General features: G+C 35.4%; 2 protein-coding genes across 7 annotated transcripts; both read left to right on the top strand.

The window, feature by feature from the left end:
* Window positions 1-3,918: 3,918 nt before the first annotated feature.
* LOC125187182 (uncharacterized) lies at window positions 3,919-9,700 on the top strand. 2 transcript variants are annotated; one of them, XM_089065398.1, is made up of 9 exons: window positions 3,919-4,341; window positions 4,610-4,752; window positions 4,832-5,014; window positions 5,094-5,184; window positions 5,267-5,399; window positions 7,206-7,276; window positions 7,350-7,442; window positions 8,118-8,492; window positions 8,687-8,784. In XM_089065398.1, exons 1-7 carry the CDS (start codon window positions 4,270-4,272, stop codon window positions 7,380-7,382), a joined length of 726 nt encoding a protein of 241 aa, XP_088921524.1. In that variant the 5' UTR covers window positions 3,919-4,269; the 3' UTR covers window positions 7,383-7,442; window positions 8,118-8,492; window positions 8,687-8,784. The 2 variants fall into 2 exon arrangements, with proteins under 2 accessions (XP_088921524.1, XP_088921525.1); XM_089065399.1 differs by lacking the exons at window positions 3,919-4,341; window positions 4,610-4,752; window positions 4,832-5,014; ... (2 more) ...; window positions 7,206-7,276; window positions 7,350-7,442 and adding exons at window positions 8,868-8,954; window positions 9,022-9,082; window positions 9,182-9,700.
* Window positions 9,701-14,457: 4,757 nt separating this feature from the next.
* Window positions 14,458-18,339, top strand: LOC125222642 (uncharacterized). 5 transcript variants are annotated; one of them, XR_016135391.1, is made up of 8 exons: window positions 14,458-14,859; window positions 15,047-15,144; window positions 15,228-15,314; window positions 17,040-17,409; window positions 17,598-17,696; window positions 17,793-17,858; window positions 17,934-17,994; window positions 18,097-18,339. XR_016135391.1 is itself a non-coding variant. In XM_089064477.1 (8 exons), the coding sequence occupies exons 4-8, from the start codon at window positions 17,239-17,241 to the stop codon at window positions 18,152-18,154; spliced, it is 453 nt and encodes a 150-aa protein (XP_088920603.1). In that variant the 5' UTR covers window positions 14,458-14,859; window positions 15,047-15,144; window positions 15,228-15,314; window positions 17,040-17,238; the 3' UTR covers window positions 18,155-18,339. The 5 variants fall into 4 exon arrangements, 2 of the variants coding, with proteins under 2 accessions (XP_088920603.1, XP_047981327.2); XM_089064477.1 differs by having other exon boundaries at window positions 17,793-17,856; XR_016135390.1 differs by lacking the exon at window positions 17,793-17,858.
* Window positions 18,340-21,876: the final 3,537 nt, after the last annotated feature.

Raw genomic sequence — 21,876 nt, 5'->3', positions numbered from 1 at the left:
GTTGTTTCTGATGTTTTGAATGTTGGTATTTACTGATTTGGATGCTTTTCGCAATTGATGTTTGATTTGGAGTTAAGATCGGGTTGATCGGGTTTGATTTGTCGTTGAATCGGTTGAATCGGAGTTGAGGTGTGTGGATCTGACGTATTGGAGTTGGTTTTTGATGATCTGAAGTTGAATTGTTGATTGGAGTTGTGGATCTGAAACGTGGTGTTCTGAATTTTGCATGGTTATGGATGTTTATTGTTTTCTTCTTGTTTTGCTCGACCTAGTAGTTTAGTTCTAGTCATTTCATGTTTGATCGTACTGTTTGAAGTTGGATCTGTGATTGCTCTGTTTTCATATGCTTGATGCTCTGTTTCACCTCTGTTTATTTATATTATTGGAGAAGATGGAGGTAGAAATTAGTTAGAGATCGAATCTATCGTTGGCCGTTGTTTACTTTCTGCAACTTTTCTGTCGCTATAGCTTAATCGGGGAAATGGTCCCCACTGCACTGTCTAGCTGTTTTCGAAAACCCGTTTACCTGGTCTGGTAGTTTAGTTGTTAAATTTCTCTAGTTAACGCGGGAAGGACATGTTTGGATATGGGGTCAACCATGGCCACGTGGTGATATGTATGTTCCCATGCACTAAAGTCTGCAATAGTATTTTTGTTGTGGTGCTGCCTGATCCTTTCATTGAAGCATGCTAGGATCAGTTAGCGTTGAGTAATTGATAGCAGCTGCTTAGAGGGGAGCATGGAAGGCTGGGTTTTGGAGATGACAAAAGCAGCAAAATGGTTCCTCAAAGGGTTCAACTTCAAGTAGCCGACGAAACAGTGCAGGTTTTCCCACATATCCTCACCTTTACGCTAAATCACTAGTTTTGAGTTTCAAGTCTTGATGAGAAACAAATCAAGATGTTTTATTCAACCACATGCTTATGGAGTGCAGGTGTCTTGTGGAGGTACGCATTCTGTTGCGTTAACACAGGATGGTCGCATGTACTCGGTGAGTTTTTGCAGACTTCACTTAAAAAACAAACATTCTAGACATATATAAACAATCTTTATCACACATAATGACAACGAATTCTGAATCACTTCAGTTTGGACGAGGAGACCATGGGCGTTTAGGTTATGGACGGAAAGCAACTACTGGGCATCCAGCTGAAGTGCCTATAAACATCCCTCCTCCTAAGGATCTGAGTGCGGAAGAAGGCAGTTGGTGTGCGACCCTTGTCGCTTGTGGGGGCCGCCACACGCTGGCTCTCGTAGAATGGCGTGATCATAAGCAGCAGCTCCTCTAAAGCAAGCTTTTCTTGCTTATGAGAAAAATATAGCTAGACTTTTATTGTACTACTTCAGGAGTCCAAACTAACTTAATTACCTATCTATGAACTCTAAATATCGATAGAATAATCGTGAGAGTCTACCTGTTCATCCAAACAAAACAAGGCATAGCCAACTATATATGACTATATAATATGAGGATGTATGTTTGGCTACAAATAAACGATTTTATTATACATTAATTAGAAAAAAATGTGAAATCTGCCTTCTTTATTTACCATGAATTTTAGGACGTTGGACTTTTGGTAATTCCTATAACCGAATAAGGAGATTTTGTGGTCTCAACCCAATAACCCATATCGTTTTAGATTCTCACTTGCTTTCTTCTATCTCCTTTTTCCTCTCTCGTACTTTATTAGTGTTTTTTTTTATTAATTACACTACACATAGTGTTTTTTTATTAATTATACTACACGTATTTTTCTTAATCTCTGTGCCATAAAGAAATACCTCCACTACTACGGATCACAGGGAGTAGTAAGAAAGCAATTGAGAAAATATGAATAAAGTAAAAGAAAATGTTTCCATTTATGAAATAAGACTAATTTCATGGACACGTAAAAATAGTAAATGACTATTTTTCATGAATAGATGAAATATATATTTACCAAATTATATATTGCAGGTTTATCATTTATGCTTTGTTTACATTTTTACGTGAATTATACTTTTTAAATTTATTATTTACAAAATTCTATATTATAGGTTTATAATATGTAGTATCATGACTTATGTATTACTAAAATTTTAAAATGTTATACTTTTTAAAAAGGATATTGACTTAATATCATGGAACTTTCAAAAAGTTGGATTTTTCCCACGAATTTTGAAATGGACAAATAATATCACGAACTTTACCATGAGTTTGTTATTTTCCATCAATGAAAAAATTCTAACAAATAATTTTATTTTACGAATATTTTTTTGTAATTTCTCGATAACAACTTCGAGAGCTTCAAGTTTTTCAATCTTTGAAGATAGTTTTTCTTGAAGCACACCTTCCAGAATTTTCTTCAATCTATTAATATAGCCTGAATTTTTTCATTGGTGGGAAATAACAAACTCATGGTAAAGTTCGTGATATTATTTGTCAGTTTTAAAGTTTGTGAAAAAAATCCAACCTTTTGAAAGTTCCATGATATTAGGTGCCAATATCCCTTTTTAAAAATGAATGTTTGCATAATTATTTCAATTATAATTTAATTTCATTATGAATTTTTTTTGGCCGAAGAAGCATAGAAGAATTATCAAAATAGTAGTAATATAAAATTTTGAATCGATAATATAATGTGGGAAAATTAAAGAATTTATATAGTTTTTTTGCATATTAAAAAAGGAAGACAGGTTGCATTTAAGACAACTTATTGTTGCATTACTAACAATTCGGACACTTGTTATAATAACAATTACCATATGTATCAATTCCTAGTTATCTCTTGCAATCCAAGTAATTTTTCGCTTATTAAAAAATGAATAGTATTACCGGTTCCAATTATGACAATACTTTTATAAACAATGGCGACACTAGTTATAACAACAATTGCCATGTGCACCTTTCCTTATTTATATCTCTCACAATTCTATATTAATTTTTTTTTTCTTATTTGAAAAGGAAGAGCATTACCGGTTGCAGTTATGACAATTCGTTGTTGCTTTTATGACAATGCCGACCATAGTTATAACAACAATTACCATACGTGTCATTGCACAACTCGCGTACACATCGTGCAACACATTGTAAAAATATAGATTTACATGTCATGTTACTTTATCCAGTGTGTTTGTAGCCATTTAAATTTTTTTTGTCAAATAACCTTAACAACTACTTAACGAAGAATGGTTCATTTTAATTTTAGTTATTTAATTCTAAAATTTTGTTCACGTAATTTATAATTTTAAGATTTTAATTATGTATATTTTTTTATTTTTACGTGATCTTAGAATTCTAATGTAATTTTATTTTAATTATACTCCCTCCATCCTAATTTAAGAGTTCTATTTTTCCATTTTCATCCGTCCCAACTTAAGAGTCATATTTTATTTTTTACCATAAATGGTAAGTAGGCTCAACATTCCACCAACTTATTTCACTCACATTTTATTATAAAAAGATTATATATAAGTGAAACTCATATTCCACTAACTTATTAAACCTACTTTTTCTTTCCATTTCTTAAAATCTGTGCCCTGACTAATTAGGACTCTTATGTTAGGACGGAGGGAGTATAATTTAACTACATAGTACAACTGCAAATTAAGTGAAACATGAATGATAAAATTAAAAAATTGAAAAAATGAATTGAGAAGTGGTGATCCATTATCGTTGCTTGAATTATAGAGTGTTTTTTTATTTAAAAATCGATGCAGAGTCAGACATTCATTTATTAGATGAAAATTGCTTGAATTGTTCTTCGATTGTCACTTCCAATACCCTTTATTTACACCCAACAATGATAAATTGATAATAGTACTAATTTAAATTGGGTTAGGAACGGGAGTTATAGGATTTAAGCTTAATAAGTACCATTAGAGCCGTTATGTCACTAAAATACTTTTAATACTATTAATAAAGTTATTAATATCGTGTAAATGAGAATGAAGTGAATATAGAAATTATTTTGTGTTAATAGTTAATTTTATATATAGTGTCTGTTTACAGATCAATCCTACACACACAACAGAGCTGAGATAGAAAGACAACCATTTCTCATGAATGCGGAAAAGGGAATCAGCAAAGAAAATTTAATTCAGATGAATTCGAAAGATTCTAGGGCAAAATTTCCCAAATTTGCCAATATAAGTATAGAAAACTGTCGCCGCTGCTCATTCCGAAACCATCAAAATTCTCCACCCACAGCGCCGGCGAGTTAAGATTTCAGAAGAAGGAAAACATAATTAACATCCGTGTCATTCAGGAAGGGAAGAGGCCTTCAACCCATGGGTGTACTTACCAATGCAGCAAAAGCGACTGCCGAGATGCCAACTGCTGAGGGTTCAGATAATGGAAAGGTTGGTAATGTTATGAATTGGTCTCTAGGTATTCATAAACATTCTCAATGCTTATTGTATTCATGTAAGATAGTGATTTCTGATTTACTTTTTCATATTGCTTTGAAATCATCTAGATTTTCATGATTAGTCCGTTCTTTTGTTTGAAATGTTTTCTCGTTAGTAATCACTATTTCCAATTAGCATCTCTGGTATTATATAGTTACAAATACCTTTATCACTGTGGCTTTACTTATCTTTATGGTTTGCTTCGTCTAATGAGCAACAGATCCTAAAATTGAAAGATGGGGAAGCATTATGCGTCCTCCGAGATATATTTCATGGGCGAACTGCAAAGCATGGAAGATCATGTCCGGCTGTCCTGTTTCATGTACACCTGCTATCAGTAATTAATGAGGAAGAGGGAGAGAAGTATGTCCCTTGATTTAGTAACAATTGACAAGTCAGAATTTATTATGCTGGAATAAATGCTTTTCCATTTTGTGTATAGGGTTGCGAAGCCGAATCCGAGCTCGTGGTTCAGTGTGCTAGAGAAATACTTTGCTGAATCTGAACATGTTCTTAAAATGTTGGGGAAGCATTATTTAGAGAAGGCTGCCGACCATGACGCTTTAAATGCTTCAGAAATGCTTAGGGTCTTAAATCTACTATGCATTCATGCTCTTGGCACGAAGTAAGAATCTTTCTGTTTTATGTTATACATGCCACTCCCTCTTTAATTCTCACCTTGATTGATTTTCTTTTATTCACAGAAAGCTAAGAAATTGGATAAAACACCAAAAAACACAATTTGACCCAAAGGCAGAAGAAGCTATACATAAGGTTTTTGAAGCAAAAGGCGAGGTAATTAAACATTGTCATCAGTAAACACACCAGCTGTGAAACTAGACTTATGTCAGATTTCTTCCTCTTCTCTTTGAAGCAGAAAATAAAAGAGGACGCTGCCAAAGCTATTGATGCTAGGGATGGGGAGCTGGAAGCAATTGTTTCTCTTAATAGATCTGCTGCAGAGCAAGCTCATGGAAAGCTGCTCGAGTCAGAGGCAATGCTTTTGAAGCGTAAGTTCTGCAATATTTTTACTAATTTTTATTGTTAAATAAGCGTCCGTGTTTGTGTGTCTGTGTGAAGAGATTCAAATGAGAATCCCTATTTAAATTGGGAACATGAGTACGGAGATCTACGACAAATGCATCACTCGGGATTGAATCCCATAGATGAAAATTCCATTTTTTGTAATGCCGTTAATTTCAAGGCGAATTTGTTGTGTCATAATAATGAATAAATAAATAAATATTAAAATTAGATGAAGTTTCATATATTTAAATAGATTTGATACAACTAATCTCTTATTATAATATACATAACTAAATTATCTTTATGTTAGTAATAAAATATTAAGAATGTTTTTTTAATTTTTTCTTGATAAAATAAACATTTTTAGAAAGTAAAAAAATATATATAAAAACTAAAATTTTAAATTAAATATTCATGATACAACTTGGATCCATCTTAAAATTTTTGTTCCATGTAATAATTTAATTATATATCCTACTAAAATACTCCATGACTAGAAATGGATGGGATGATGACATGAACACTCAAACTCATGATGATTTCTAAAACCCATGAGGCTACAAGAGGCATTTCAGCTGAGGGAGCACTATTTACACGTTCGTTGAATGCGTATTCGGAATTTGGAATATGCATTTCAAGAATGCGTCTCACTAGAAGTAAATACGCATTTGCCAAATGCGTTTTTTCCATATTTACAAGTAAAAAATTGTTCCCCTTTCGGAAATCTATATTTTGTTTTCACCCTAAATTACAAACAAGCCGCTGGTACCTGCACCTGAAAATGCATCCTTAATTGTGTATTTGGAATATGGTGTTCAGCTGAGGGAGCACTAATTAAGCGTTCTTTTAATGCGTATTTGGAGTATGACGAATCTGGAATACGCATTTAAAGAATGCGTTTCATTAGAAGTAAACGCATTTTCCAAATGCGTTTTTTCCATATTTATAAGTCAACAAAATATTCTTTTTTCAGAAATCTCTGTTATATTTTTTCTCTAATTTACAAAAAAGTCGAGATTTCCCCTACCTTCATCTGATGCCCCGAATACCAGCTGCGGGTACCCATGTCCGATCGATGTGTGTACCACACCCACAATTTTTCTTGAAATAACCCTTTCTATCATTATTGAGACGATTAGTCCTGAAAATTACAGGTCAATTTCATGCATGCGAGCACTTTGGAATGTGCTGCATGAGAATTGTCTTAACATAATAGCTCTCCAGAAAGTTTGGTCTCCTATTGCTTGTATCCTCAACCTTGATTTTTCAGCTTGCCTATTAATCAATCTTTTGACCTTTTTATAAATTTCAATGCTGAGTGGGATTCAAAACCACTTTAGTATTGTGTTGTGTAACTTGTAACTAATACTCCCTCCGTCTCACTTTAGGAGTCCCGGTTGAGTTCGGCACGAGTATTAAGAAATGTAAAGGAAAGTTGGTGAAAAAAGAAAGTGGAATGTGGGTCCTACTTTTTTATATTAGTTTTATAATAGAATGTGAGTGGAAAAAAAGTTAGTGGAATGTGGGGTCTAATACCATTTATGGAATATTTCAACCGGGACTCCTAAAGTGGGACACCCAAAAATGGTAAACCGGGACTCCTAAAGTGGGACGGAGAGAGTATTTACTTTGCTTTGATTATCGCATAACCTCTCCAACTTGTCAGCAAAGTATGATTCTGGCATAATAAATTACAAATGTAGGTTCAACTTTTGATAACACAGTTTATGAAATCTATGCGGGAACAAAAACTTGTCTAACCTTTTGATGCTATCTATCATTTAAATCAGTACATCAGACAGCTGATGCTACAAGAGTAGAGCCCACTATTGTGCTGATGAATCTGATGTACTGCTTCAAGGTAAGTAACACGGCAAATATTTTATTGTGTTATTTGCTGTTGAGCATGGCTAACTATAATCTCCTACCGCTAGATGTTGGGAAAGAGGATCTCTTACCTTACATGAAAAATGGTTTGCTCTCAGTGCTGAAGAAAAAGAAGAAATTGAGAAGAATATTACTACAAGGTAAACTATATTCTCGTTCAAATTTTGTGGGTTTTTCCTAGTTGCATTTTTAAAATTATGGTCAGCACCACAGAACACTATTGGAAAACTTATAAGTACACAAGATGAATTCTAACAGTTGTGAATCTTAAAGATGCCTGGGGAGAATATGCACTCATAGAAATTAGTATGCACTACAACAAAAAGAACGTCAAGGACATTTTTAATACTAATAAGGACGCTAATTTGTGTGTCCAAACTAAAATTAGGAGACACAACTAGAAGAGTCCTAGAAAACAAAAGATTAAGTTAATTTTTCCTCAACTTAGACACGCTTCCTTTTGGGTTATAAATTATGATTATTTTTAAAAAATTTCAAACCATAGTAGCTGCGTCTCAATTTTGGTGTCTTTAAAAGAGTAAGTTTTTTTTGTAATGATGAAAGTTATAGGAGGTACTCAGCTGTGGCTGTTATGAGTGATGAATTGCTTAAATTGTTCTTCGATTGTCATTGCCAATACCCTTAATTTTTTGGACTCAATTATGGAAATGGTACTAATTAAATTGGGTTAGTGAATGAGAATTATAATGAGAATGCAGTCAATATAGAAATTATTATTTTTATTGTGTTAATAGTTAATTTTTGAATGAATAAATTCAGTGTGGTATATTATTACTGTACGCCTCTGTTTACAGATCATTCCTACACACGGAACAGAGCTAAGATAGAAAGACAAAGAAATCGGCAAAGAAAATTTAATGCAGATGATTTTGAAAGATTCTAGGGCAAAATTTCCCAATTCTGCCTATATAAGTATTGAGAACTTTCGCCGCTGCACATTACGAAACCATCAAAACCACAGCGCCGGCAAGTTCAGATTTCAGAAGAAGGAAAACAGAATGAAGGAAAATTTCCGATCTTGGATATCTGAATACTACACAGAAATGGCGGTTGAAGCATCCCCAGGTAGTTCTGTAGCATCTCCGTCGGCAGAGAACGTTAAATCAACCAGAAAATCGGCTGCCGGTAGCCAAGTTAGTAATTCTGGTCACGGAGTATATTGCCATCAGGTAAGTCCTATTCATACCGAAAACTCCTGATTCATTTTCATTTTTATTATATATTGTATTTCATTTAAGCTTGGATGGATCTGGTCATTGAACTGCAGAATTTGACTTCACTCTTAAATTTATATAGCTGTGGAAATGAATGTGCCTAAACTGGTTTTCGTTTCTTTTTCTCACATGTAAACTCATTGCTGCAGTGTCGTCAAAAAACCAGGGCTCCCGCAGCAGCATGCAAGAATCTTACGAAGAAGAAACCCTGTTCAGTAAAGATGTGTTGCAGATGCCTATGGAACAGGTTCTAAACGTTTTCTTTTTACTAGGATTAGCTCTTGATTTAGGTACTCGAACTGGCAAGTGAACTGAAATTCTTGGATCCAGGTACGGTGAAAAGGTGGAGGAAGTAGCTAAGTTGGAGGATTGGAAGTGCCCGAAATGCAGGGGCATTTGCAACTGCAGTGTGTGCATGTGAGTTTTCTGACTTATTTATCCATGATCGTCTGGTGTTTTACTGTTTAACATCCGTGTCATTCAGGAAGAGAAGTGGCCTTCAACCCTTGGGTGTACTTACCAGGGCATCAAAAGCGACTGGAAAGGTTGGTAATGGCATGAATGGGTGATAAGGCCAATTTCTTGCATCGGTTATGGGGTTAAATTCTATGATTTCCATAAACTAATACACGTTTTAAGTTTAGGTGCGTAGAGAATCTGCCAGGTCTGGGAAACTGAGGAAAAAATCCACAAGGCAGAGGAAATCAGAGGAAAATGGAGTGAAGAAGCCAGTCTGCAGCCTGACCGAGGAGATCGAGGAAGCATGAGAGCGGAAAATATCTTTTTGAAGGACTTTCTAGGAGGGAAAAATCAACAATTCAATAGAAGAATTACCCTAGAAGTTCGAGCCTCGGCAATAAATAGAGACATGAAAGAGATTGAAGAATGAAAGATCATTTATCGCCTTCACTTTTCCGCTCTTAGCTCATCACTTCACACACAATTCTCTATGCATTTAAGCATTTATGGGGTAAATTCTGGCAGATTGGTGGTAGTCTAGTTCATTTCCAGTGGTGTAACACCGTCCTTGTGAAGGGCGAAGATACAATTTACTGTTTTCCGTTGTTTTGAGCCGAGACTTCGACGTTTTAGAAGCTCAGTGTTTATCATTTCCGTATTGAACCTTACGTATTGTTGCTATGGAAGTTTATGTTTTCTGTTTAGTTGTTTCAGATGTTTTGATTGTTGGTATTTACTGATTTGGATGCTTTTCGCAATTGATTTTGAATTGGAGTAGAGATCGGGTTGATCGGGTTTGATTTGTTGAGAATCTGTTGAATCGGAGTTGAGGAGTATGGATCTGACGTATTGGAGTTGTTACTGTTTTTATTATATGTTGGTATGTTGATTGGACTTGTGGATATGAGACGTGATGTTCCGAATTTTGCATGGTTATGAATGTTTATTGTTTCTGCTTGTTTTAGTGGCCTAGTAGTTCAGATCTAGTTGTTCTGTGCGCAATCATAATGTTTGAAGTCGAATTTGTTTTCATGTTCTTGATGCTTTGTTTTCACCTTGTTTATTGGGATCGTTGGAGAAGATGAAGGAAGAAGTTAGTTAGATATCAAATCTGTCACTGGCATTGGTTCACTTTCAGCAGCTTTTCTGTCGTTATAGCTTAATCGGGAAAATGGTCCCCACTGCATGTTTACGTATTGTCTAACTGTATTCGGAAACTCGTTTACATGGTTTGGTACTTTACTTGTTAAATTTCTTTAGTTAAATCTCATTTCCGTTAGCCATGCATGCTTACGTACTTTCTATGTACCCTAGGTCCAGCAGATAGATTAGTCATTTCTTAATTTCCTCTTAGTCTAGTAGTTAAACAAGTCTTAACCCATGAGTTGCGTGGCAGCAGCCGATCCCTCCGTATTGAACCTTACGTTACATATCGTTGCTATGGATGTTTATGTTTTCTGTTTAGTTGTTTCAGATGTTTTAATTGTTAGTATTTACTAATTTGATGCTTTTCGCAATTGATGTTTGAATTGGAGTAGAGATCGGGTTGATCGGGTTTGATTTGTTGAGAATCTGTTGAATCGGAGTTGAGGAGTATGGATCTGACGTATAGGAGTTGAAACTGTTGTTGATTGGATGTTGGATTGTTGATTGGAGTTGTGGATGTGAGACGTGATGTTCTGAATTTTGCATGGTTATGAATGTTTATTGTTTCTGCTTGTTTTACTTGGCCTAGTAGTTCAGATCTAGTTGTTCTGTGCGCAATCGTCCAAAGGAAGATGACCCATTTCTTGGGGGCACGAGATTTTATACAACTTTATTTTGTGTGTCAAGTGGAGAGAATAAAGTAAGAGAAAGAATAAAACAGAGATAAAAATGTTTTCATTTTTAGTAATGAGTCTTCTTAGTTGAATAAACCAAAAAGGTAAGTGGGTCATCTCTCCAGTGGGACGGAGGGAGTAGTGTTTTTATACTATCTCTATAATATTTTATGCTCCTCAATTATTTTACATTTTTTCTTAATATTTCATTGTTTTATTCATTTTATGTGAAAATATACTTTTTATAATTATTACTTCCTACTTCGTTCACGAAAAATAACTTTATTTGTGAACATATATTTTAATGAGAAATTAGTAAATTAAGAGATGGGGTGAAAAAGTATATTAATAGGATAGTAGAAAGAGAAAAAGTATGAGAGAGAAGATAAAGATTAACAAGAGAGAAAATGAGAGAATGTGAATAAAGTATGAGATAATGTTTCCATTTAATGAAATAAGGCTATATTTTATGGACACACGAAAATGATAAATTGAGAATGTTTTTCGTGAATGGATGAAATATATATTTACCAAATTGTGTATTGCAGATTTATCATTTATGTTTTTGTTTAGATTTTTTTAACGTGAATTATACTTTTTAGAATTACGATTATTTACAAAATTCTACATTATAGATTTATAATATGTGGTATCATGATATATATTACTCCCTCCGTCCCCATTAGGAGTCACACTTCCGTTTCTGCACTCATTTTATAAAAATGGTAATAAATATTTAAAGTGGAGAAATGATAAAGTAAGAGAGAGAATAATGTAGAGAAGACTTTTATCTATATTATTCTTTCTCTTACTTTACCATTTCTCTATTTTAAATATTTATTATCATTTTTATAAAATGAGTGCAGAAATAGAAGTGTGACTCTTAATGGAGGACGGAGGGGGTAGCTGTTTTACTAACAATGTTGATACTTAGTTATAATGACAGTTATTCTCTTGCAATCCAAGTACTAGTTTTTTGCTTATTCAAAAATGAAAAGTATTACTGGTTACAATTATGACAACTAATTGTTGCTTTTATAGACAATGCGACACTAGTTATAACCACAATTGCCATATGTATCATTTCTTATTTTTTATCTCTTGCAATTATGTATTATATACTCCCTCTGTCCTAGCCTAAGCGCGATGTTTCATTTTCGCACATGTCTTGCAAAAATAATACTCCCTCTGTCCCACTTTAGGAGTCTCGGTTGAGTTCGGCACGGGTTTAAAAAATACAAAGGAAAGTTGGTGAAAAAAGATAGTGGAATATGGGTTCTACTTTTATATATTAGTTTTATAATAAAATGTGAGTTTAAAAAGGTGAGTGGAATGTGGGGTCTATTACCAATTATGGAATATTCCAACTGGGACTCCTAAAGTGGGACACCCAGAAGTAGTAAATCGGGACTCCTAAAGTGGGACGGATGGAGTAAAAAATAGTTAGAGCGAAGAGAAAAGTAAAGTAAGAAAGAGAACAGATAAGACTATCTTCTACTACAATATTGATACGAACTCACGTGGCGGAACCACAACGAGGGCCATGACGAGGCGGCTTCGAGAAGGACTTGCCACGTTCATTCAAAAATCCACGCGGGAGGGGCCTATGAAGACGGAGGAGCCGCCGGTGAAGATCGTGCTGAAAAATGAAGGCCAACCGGGGAAGGAGGAAGCCGTAAGTCAAAATTTGCACATGCAGCTGGATTCATTAAGCATTATGCCTATCGAGATAGCGTCCAAATGCTCTGAAAGTGGCACCAATGTCTTCCCCCTCGAAAGAGCTTCGCGTGGGTACCTTGCACGCCTCGATCGGAGTCCGGTGGAGAGAGTTATGGGCGATTTACTAAAGCCGCGCAGAGAAATGCGGGGAGCTCCAGAAGGAACACCCGGGCGGGTTTTTTGCACCCTGAAAATCACCCGACCGGGTGAAATGGCGAATGGCAAGGAGGAGTCCAGAAAGAACACCCGGGCGGGTTTTTTGCAGCCCGAAATTCACCCGACCGGGTGAATTGTCCGATACTTAAGATTTTGTGGGCCAAATTTGCTATTTTTGGTCCCTTAGTATAAATACCTTTTGATGTCATTTCTTTTCCTAGGTTTTTGCTGAATTAAAGTTTCTACCCTAGAGAGTTTCCTCTTTGAGGATTGTATCCAATTCCTTCCTTGAAGGTTGCTTGTTTCCATCTTAGATTGATTCAAGTAGAGGTATGCATCAATGGAGTGTATCCATTGAGTAGTGGAGCCAAGGGGTGATAGAGCTAATGAAAGTTGCCTAGGGTTGTCTCCATCTTTTTTGTTAAGATCCTATGGTTGTAGCTCTCTTATCTCATCTTTATACACATTCTTTCCATTCCTAATCTTCCATCCATTCTTGTTTAGATTCAATTTTTGTTGGTTGGATCTTTATTATCTTTTGCCTTGTGTTGATAAATTGAAAATCAATATCACAAAAATAGTTAGATCAAACATCATTAAATGGGTAATCCTTGGGAAATGGATCATAAAATACATGGATCCTTATCAAATATTATCTCTCTTGTGATATTTCCTCTTCATTCTAACTATTTATTATCATTTTCCGAAACACATGAGAAAATGAAACGTCTCGCTTAGTCTGGGACAGAGGGAGTAGTTTTTTTGCTTATTTGAAAAGGAAGAGTATTATCGGTTGCAGTTATAACAACTCATTGTTGCTTTTATGACAATGCGAACCCTAGTTATAGCAACAATTGTAATATGTATCATTTCATATTTATTTATCTCGCAATCCCCTATTATCTAGGTTGCAAACAATGCAAGCACCTAAAAGTTCTCAATATCCCATTGTGGAAATTTTGGATCCGTTCACTTGCATTTGGTTACATATGACTTTATATTACACATAGTGCAAACATCAATGCAAAAATAAGGATTTACATGTCCTGCACTTTATACGGTGTGCTTCTAGCCGTTTAATTTTTTTTTGGTCAAATAACCTTATCAACTGCTTAACGAAGGATGAGTCATTTCAATTTTAGTTATTTAATCCTAAAATTTTGATCACGTAATTTACATATTTAATCATATTCCCTCATTCCCATAAAAATATAGGCAATGTGTATGACATGAAAATTAAGCCAAAATTAAAGTAAGAGAGAGGAGGATAATGGTATGATAAAATAAGAGAGATCGGGAGAATGGTAGTTAAAGTAGTGTTAGTAGAAAATTGGACCTACATTATTAAATTGATATATCATTGCAAAAATGAAATGCACATATTTTTATGGGTCGGACGAAAATGGAAAGTGGACATATTTCTATGGTACGGGGGTAGTATAATTATAAGATTTTAATTATGTAATATTTTAAATTTTTACGAGATCTTAGAATTTTAATATAATTTTATTTTAATTATATATTTTAACCACACAGTACAACTGCAAATTAAATTGGAGTGAATGGGAATTACTATTGGATACTATTAGCTTAATAAGTATCATTAGAGCCATTATGTAACTAAAAATCTAAAATACTGTAATAAAGTTATAAATATGCGTATTAATGAGAATGAAGTCAATATAGAAATTATTATATCTATTGTGTTAATAGTTAATTTTGAATAAATAAATTCAGTGTGTTTATGTGAGTAGACTATGACTGTACGCCTCTGTTTACAGATCATTCCTACACAGAACAGAGCTAAGATAGAAAGACAACCATTTCTCTTAAAGGCGAGAAAAGGAATCGGCAAAGAAAATTTAATGCAGATGACATCGAAAGATTCTAGGGAAATTTCCCAATTTTGCCAATATAAGTATTGAAAACTGTCGCCGCTGCTCATTCCGAAACCATCAAAACCACAGCGCCGGAGATTTCAGAAGAAAGAAAACTGAATTAAGTAAAATTTCCGGTGTTGGATATCCGTATACTACACAGAAATGGCGGTTGAAGCATCCCTAGGTAATTCTGTGGCGTCTCCGTCGGCAGAGAACGTTAAATCAACCGGAAAATCGGATGCCGGTAGCCAAGTTAGTAAATCTGGTGACGGGGTATATTGCCATCAGGTAAGTCCTATTCATACCGAAAACTCCCGATTTACTTTTTATTTATTGTATTTCATTTAAGCTGCGATGGATCTGATCATTGAGCTGCAGAATTTCAATTCACTCTTAAATTCATATAGCTGTGGAGATGAATGTGCCTAAATTGGTTTTTCGTTTCTTTTTCTCACATGTAAACTCAATGCTGCAGTGTCGTCAAAAAAACAGGGCTCCCGCAGCAGTATGCAGGAATCATACGAAGAAGAAACCCTGTTCAGTAAAGATATGTCGCAGATGCCTATGGAACAGGTTCTAAACGTTTTCTGTTTACTAAGATTAGCTCTTGATTTAGGTACTCGAAACGGCAAGTAAATTGAAGTTCTTGGATCCAGGTATGGTGAAGAGGTGGAGGAAGTAGCTAGTTTGGAGGAATGGAAGTGCCCGAAATGCAGGGGCGCTTGCAACTGCAGTGTGTGCTTGTGAGTTTTCTGACTTATTTATCCATGATCGTATGGTGTTTTACTGTTTAACATCCGTGTCATTCAGGAAGAGAAGAGGCCTTCAACCCATGGGTGTACTTACCAATGCATGTATAGTTTAATTTTGATTGATGCAATCAATAAAACGTGTTTCAAAAATGCATACATGGAAAGCGTAACTAGTTTTTCAAATTCGTTAAGTCATTTATTCTTTCTTAGAATTGAAGTTGTAGGCCTTTGGAGAAAGGTGATGGAGAGAGTTATAAATCATGGTGACCTTATCAGTGTATATAGTACGGAGTATTATATATTTATTACCTAAGAGCATCTACAATGGATGCCCTAGTAGAAGCCCTAGTGGTTGCCACGTCAGCATGCCCTATCTTTCTGCAATGGTGGAGCCCTAGTGCATGCCCTATCTCTTATCCACTTTTCATTTCAATTTTAAATCATTGTTTTTTAATTTTGTTTTTATTTAAACTAAAATACCAAAATAGTATATTATATTAAACACCACAAATGCAAAAAATAAAAAACTACATTACTTAATTTAAAAGTGAAACTACATCATATACTTTGCTTAAAAAAAAAACTACATTAAAACTAAAATACTAAATTAAAAAAAACCAAACTAGTCATCTAAATTTGGTGTGTGAAAAGTGAAAAAAATGGAGTATTTATAGTGTTTTTAATTAGGATTTATATAATTTATAAAAATAAAATAGTGACGAGGGTATAAGCTAATTTCAATCACTAAATTAAGTTTTTACTCTCTATTCCCTTTGTCAATAAACAGTAGTCTCCTTTTTCTATTTTGGTTGGTTCTACAAAATTAGCCCATTACCCTGTTTGGCAACTTTTCACTCTTATGGCTGGGTTCATTCTTCACAAATAATATTTCAATTACTTTATAGAATCTCTTTTATACTTTAACAATTTTGTATTAAAAACTGTGTCATTCCGAAATCCCTAATTTTAGGGGACAGTTGATTGCAAAATAATTTGTTGTATCATAATAATGAATAAATAAATAAATAAATATTAAAATTAGATGAATATTAAATAGATTTGATACAACTAATCTCTTATTATAATATACATAACTAAATTATCTTCAAATTATAATAAAATACTAAGAATGTTTTTTAAAAATTTTCTTGATAAAATAAACATTTTTAGAATGTAAAAAAAATATAAAAAATAAAATTTTAAATTAAATATTCATGTTATAACTTAGATCCATCTTAAATTTTTGTTCCATGTAATAATTTAATTATATATCCTACTAAAATATTCCATGACTAGAAATGGATGTGATGATGACATGAACACTCAAACTCAGGATGATTTCTAAAACCCATGAGGCTACAAGAGGCATTTCAACTGAGGGAGCACTATTTACACGTTCCTTGAATGCGTATTCGGAATACGGCGTATTTGGAATATGCATTTCAAGAGTGCATCTCACTAGAAGTAAATACGCATTTGCCAAATAATAACTCTACACATCATTCCACTAACACTACTTTTCACTTACTTTTTCTCCAACTCTCTTACTTTTTTCTCTTCTCTCTTACTTTACCAATTATACATTAAAAACCGTGCCATACACAAATTACTCTATTTTTTGTGGACGGAGGGAGTATTATTTTTATTGAGTTAATAGTTAATTTTGAATGAATAAATTCAGTGTGATATATTATAACAGTACGACTCTGTTTACAGTTCACTGCTACCCATAGATACAAAGACAACCATTTCTCTTGAAGGCGGGAAAAGGAATCGGCAAAGAAAATTTAATGCAGATGACTTCGAAAGATTCTACGGCAAAATTTCCCAATTCTGCCGATAAGTATTGAGAACTGTCGCCGCTGCACATTACGAAACCATCAAAACCACAGCGCCGGCAAGTTCAGATTTCAGAATGAAGGAAAATTTCCGGTGTTGGATATCTGAATACAACACAGAAATGGCGGTTGAAGCATCCCTAGGTAATTATGTGGCGTCTCCATCAGCAGAGCACGTTAAATCAACCGGAAAATCGGCTGCCGGTAGCCAAGTTAGTAATTCTGGTGACGGAGTATATTGCCATCAGGTAAGTCCTATTCATACCGAAAACTCCTGATTCATTTTTTTTATTTATAGTATTTCATTTAAGCTTGGATGGATCTGGTCATTGAACTGCAGAATTTAACTTCACTCTTAAATTCATATAGCTGTGGACATGAATGTGCCTAAACTGGTTTTCGTTTCTTTTTCTCGCATGTAAACTCATTGCTGCAGTGTCGTCAAAAAAACCAGGGCTCCCGCAGCAGCATGCAAGAATCTTGCGAAGAAGAAACTCTGTTCAGTAAAGATGTGTTGCAGATGCCTATGGAACAGGTTCTAAACGTTTTCTGTTTACTAGGATTAGCTCTTGATTTAGGTACTCGAAGTGGAAAGTGAATTGAAGTTGTTGGATCCATGTACGATGAAAAGGTGGAGGAAGTAGCTAGTTTGGAGGAATGGAAGTGCCCGAAATGCAGGGGCGTTTGCAATTGCAGTGTGTGCATTTGAGTTTTCTTACTTATTTATCCATGATCGTCTGGTGTTTTACTGTTGTAAATCCATGTCATTCAGGAGGAGAAAGGGCCTTCAACCCATGGGTGTACTTACCAGGGCAGCAAAAGCGACTGGAAAGGTTAGCAAAAGCGACTGGAAAGGGCCTTAAAGATAATAGTTGCTGATTTTGTGATCTGCCGCATTATTTTTTATCTAATGTTGTGCTTCTGAAAATTAACAGGATGTTTTATCTGCTAGAAAGAAAGGAAGAAAGGGAAGGAAAGTTTGGATATAGATGATAATACCTCTTTGAAGAGAATGAAACATTCTAAACTGGCTGAAACCAGCCATACTATTCGTGAAGAAATTGTGCTGCCACTGGAAACCGGCCAAACATTCAAATTGTGTTGAATTGATAATTATACTTGTACTTTTTACTGTGTGTGTGTGTTTGAAGAGATTCAAATGAGAATACTTATTTAAATTTAGAACATGAGCATGGAGATCGACGACAAATGCATCACTCAGTTGTTCCAGGGAGCTCCTCTTCTTCATAAAGGCCTGCTGCAAATGCCTTCGCCATCTCACTCAAATTAGCCTTAGCCAGATTTGCCACCGAATATCGGCTTTTAGTGTTAGTCCTCTCAGGGCTGTAGCGCTTAGCCGGTATCCCACGAGCGCTTCTTGGTGGAAGTATGTACCGCCCAGTGTCACCATTAATGGCTGCATTTTCATCTTCACCAGAACCGTTAGGAATAACAATTGTACAATCTGAGTTGGTTTCAGGAATTACCTCGGATATCACTAGAGGAGGACTTAACTGCGGTGTAGCCGGCTGAGGAGGCTCTACAATAGACGAGATAGGCTCGGCGGTGACACTAACTTGCTCTGTTGGTTCCACTGTTGAGTTGCCTAATTGTGGTGACGCAGCCCAACTAAGGGGTCTAATGCTATCACTCGAATTCTCCCCTTGGCTATCAACACTCTCTTCCTGACCCCGGTCTGGGCTTGGAAAAAATATTCACATTTTAGGAAATTACAGTTCATGGTCGTTATTATTTTCCTAGAAACCGGGTCATAGCATCGGTACCCTTTTTAGTTAATCCCATACCCCAACAAAACACATTTAAGAGCACAAGCAGAAAATTTACTTCTTTCATGTTTGGGAATGTGCACATAAACAGAGCAGCCGAAGACATGAAGGGGAAGCGTGGGGGGTTCGGAAATTTTAGCTAGGGCCCAAAGAACCTGTAAGGGGGTTTTCATTTCCAAAATTTTTGTAGAAAGGCGGTTTATTAGATACACAGCAGTGGCAACAGCTCCTGGCCACAAAAGTTTTGGGACATTTGAATCAAAAAATAGGGCACGAGTGACTTCCAAGATTAACCAATTTTTTCGTTCTACTACTCCATTCTGTTAGGGGGTATAAGGGCAAGTTATTTGATGAACTAGACCTTTATTCCTAAAAAACTCAGCCATCTCCTTATTAACAAACTCCCCACCGTTATCATCAGATCGAAGAATTTTAATAGGAGTTTGAAATTGTGTTTGAATCATAGTGAAGAATAAGACAAATTTTTCAAAAACTTCAGATTTATTTTTCAAAAATATATCCAAGTTAATCTCGTGCAATCATCCACAAATATGAGAAAGTATCTAAAACCGTGATCACCAATAATAGGCGTAGGGCCCACACATCAACATGCACTAAAGAGAAAATATCTTGAACACGAGCCTCACTAGACTTGAAAGACTGTCTGTGGCTTTTCGCCAAAACACAAGATTCACACGAAATGTCTTTAAACTTAGAAAATTTGGGAAAAAGAAATTTAAAATAACCCGAGGAAGGATGTCCCTATCTGCGGTGCCACAACTAGGCTTCTCGGTCAGCAGATTCGTGAGCAAGCATCGTCGTGCCAACTTGTTGAGTAATCTCATCCACATAGTAAAGACCTTGACGCTCAGTGCCATGCCCAATTATCCTCCTGGTCCTGATATCTTGTAACACACAAAAATTGAGATGCATCAGTAATGTACAATTGAGATCTTTAGTCACATGGCTAATGGACATGAGTTTATGGGATAGTTTGGGCACATAGAGGCAGTTGGAGAGTTTTAGGGTTGGCGAAATTTCTATGGTCCCACTCCCACGAACGACAGTTAATTCCCCATCAGCGGTCTGGATTGAACTTTTAGTTGCCTCATCAAACATTGAAAAATCATTTTTATCATACGACATCGTATCCGTAGCCCCACAATCAAATATCCATCCACTCTCCTTAGGGTCGGTTCTACTTTGAGCCATACATGCAATTGAAATTTTTTCTAAGGGTTTGGGGTGGCATATGATATTTTAGGCAATTTTGGAACTGATTTTCGAGATTTAACATGTTGGGGGCCAATTTGGACACAAGGAGTTGTATAGGGGTCAAATTGCACATTTATCACATGATGGGGTGCTATTTCAGTATCACAAATAAACTGAGGACCTGATTGCAAGAAAATTGGTGGATTAGGGCTGGTATACCCTAAGAGCATCCCCAGTGGGGATGGACTTCCCATAGCCTTCCCGACGGACTTCCCAAAAACACCTCCTGCCACGTCATAAAGACCTCTCATAGCCTTCCCAGCACTGCCACGTAGTATAAAAATACTACTCCCTCCGTCCCACTGAAGATTACCCACTTTCCTTTTTGGTTTATCCAACTAAGATCACTCATTACTAAAAATGAAAACATTTTTATCTCTACTTTATTCTTTCTCTTACTTTACTCTCTACACTTGGCACACAAAATAAAGTTGTATAAAATCTCGTGCTGTCCATGAAATGGGTCATCTTCCTTGGGACGGAGGGAGTACCATAGATCATAGGAGCTGGGATACAAACCGACAGCCTCAAAGCAACAAGACTAAAGGGTAAACCAACTGTGCCAAGCTATAATTTATACTCCCTCTGGCCTTGAAAAGTATGAATTTGGTTTGGCATGAGTTAGAATGTATAATTGATAAAGTAAGAGATGGATAGATAGATAATCTATAAATAGAAAGATAGATAGAAAAGTTTTTAAAGTATTGTTAGTGGAGAATTGCAAGAGTTAATGAAAAACATACGGTAATTTTCAACTAGTGTTCGCATTGTCAGAAAGCAACAATGAGTTGTCATAATTGTAACCGATAATACTTTTCATGTTCGAATAAGATATACATAGGAAATGATACATATGACAATTGGCGTTATAACTAGTGTCGGCAGACAATGAGTTGTCATAATTGCAACCGGTAATACTATTGCTTTTCGAATAAGTAAAAAAATATATATAATTAGGTATCACGAGAGATGTAAATAGGAAATGATACATCGGGTATGGGTACCCGCTGCTGGTATTCGGGGCATCAAATGAGGGTAGGGGAATTTCGATTTTTAGGGTGCAAGTACACGCGGAATTTTTGTAATTTAGGGCAAAAAATAAAACATAGATTTCTGAAAGGGGAATATTATTTTGACTTATAAATATGGAAATAACCACATTTCAAAAATGCGTATTTACTTCTAGTGAGACACATTCTTGAAATGCGTGTTCCAGATACACCGTATTTCAAATATGTGTTCAAGGAACGCGAAATTTGTGCTCCCTAAGCTGAACGTCGTATTCAAAATACACATTCAAGGACGCATTTTCGGGTGCAGGTGCCGGCTGCTATTTCTTAATTTAGGGCGAAAATAAAACTTAGATTTCCGAAAGGGGAATATTTTTTAACTTGTAATTATGGACATTTGGCTGATGGGTATTTAGTTCTAGTTGGACGCATTGAATGGCATATATAAATACGCCGTATTCCGAATATGTATTCAAGGAACGCGTAATTAGTGCTCCTTCAGGTGAACGCTTAATTAGTTGGACGCGTCTTTGCTGGAAATGACACACCTTTGATTTTCGAAAGTCACACTCGTTCCTTTCTCCACCAACTATCCTACACTTAGAAGGTTTTGGTCTAATTTGGGAAAAAAAATTGACATCAG

The sequence above is a fragment of the Salvia hispanica genome, chromosome 2 (genome assembly GCF_029641045.1).
Source record: "Salvia hispanica isolate PSC_SH4W2 chromosome 2, Shi_PSC_v1, whole genome shotgun sequence".
Taxonomy (NCBI): Eukaryota; Viridiplantae; Streptophyta; class Magnoliopsida; order Lamiales; family Lamiaceae; genus Salvia; species Salvia hispanica.
This window is presented reverse-complemented; position numbering and strand designations above follow the sequence as displayed.

Excerpts from the sequence above, each read along its gene's own strand:
- LOC125187182 (XM_089065398.1), top strand. The coding sequence starts at position 4,270 with ATGGGTGTACTTACCAATGCAGCAAAAGCGACTGCCGAGATGCCAACT. Across the intron at positions 4,753-4,831 it reads AATGAGGAAGAGGGAGAGAA|GGTTGCGAAGCCGAATCCGA; the intron begins GTATGTCCCTTG and ends TTTTGTGTATAG. Across the intron at positions 5,185-5,266 it reads TTTTTGAAGCAAAAGGCGAG|AAAATAAAAGAGGACGCTGC; the intron begins GTAATTAAACAT and ends TCTTTGAAGCAG.
- LOC125222642 (XM_089064477.1), top strand. The coding sequence starts at position 17,239 with ATGAAGGAAAATTTCCGGTGTTGGATATCTGAATACAACACAGAAATG. Across the intron at positions 17,410-17,597 it reads ACGGAGTATATTGCCATCAG|TGTCGTCAAAAAAACCAGGG; the intron begins GTAAGTCCTATT and ends TCATTGCTGCAG. Across the intron at positions 17,995-18,096 it reads CAGCAAAAGCGACTGGAAAG|GATGTTTTATCTGCTAGAAA; the intron begins GTTAGCAAAAGC and ends GAAAATTAACAG.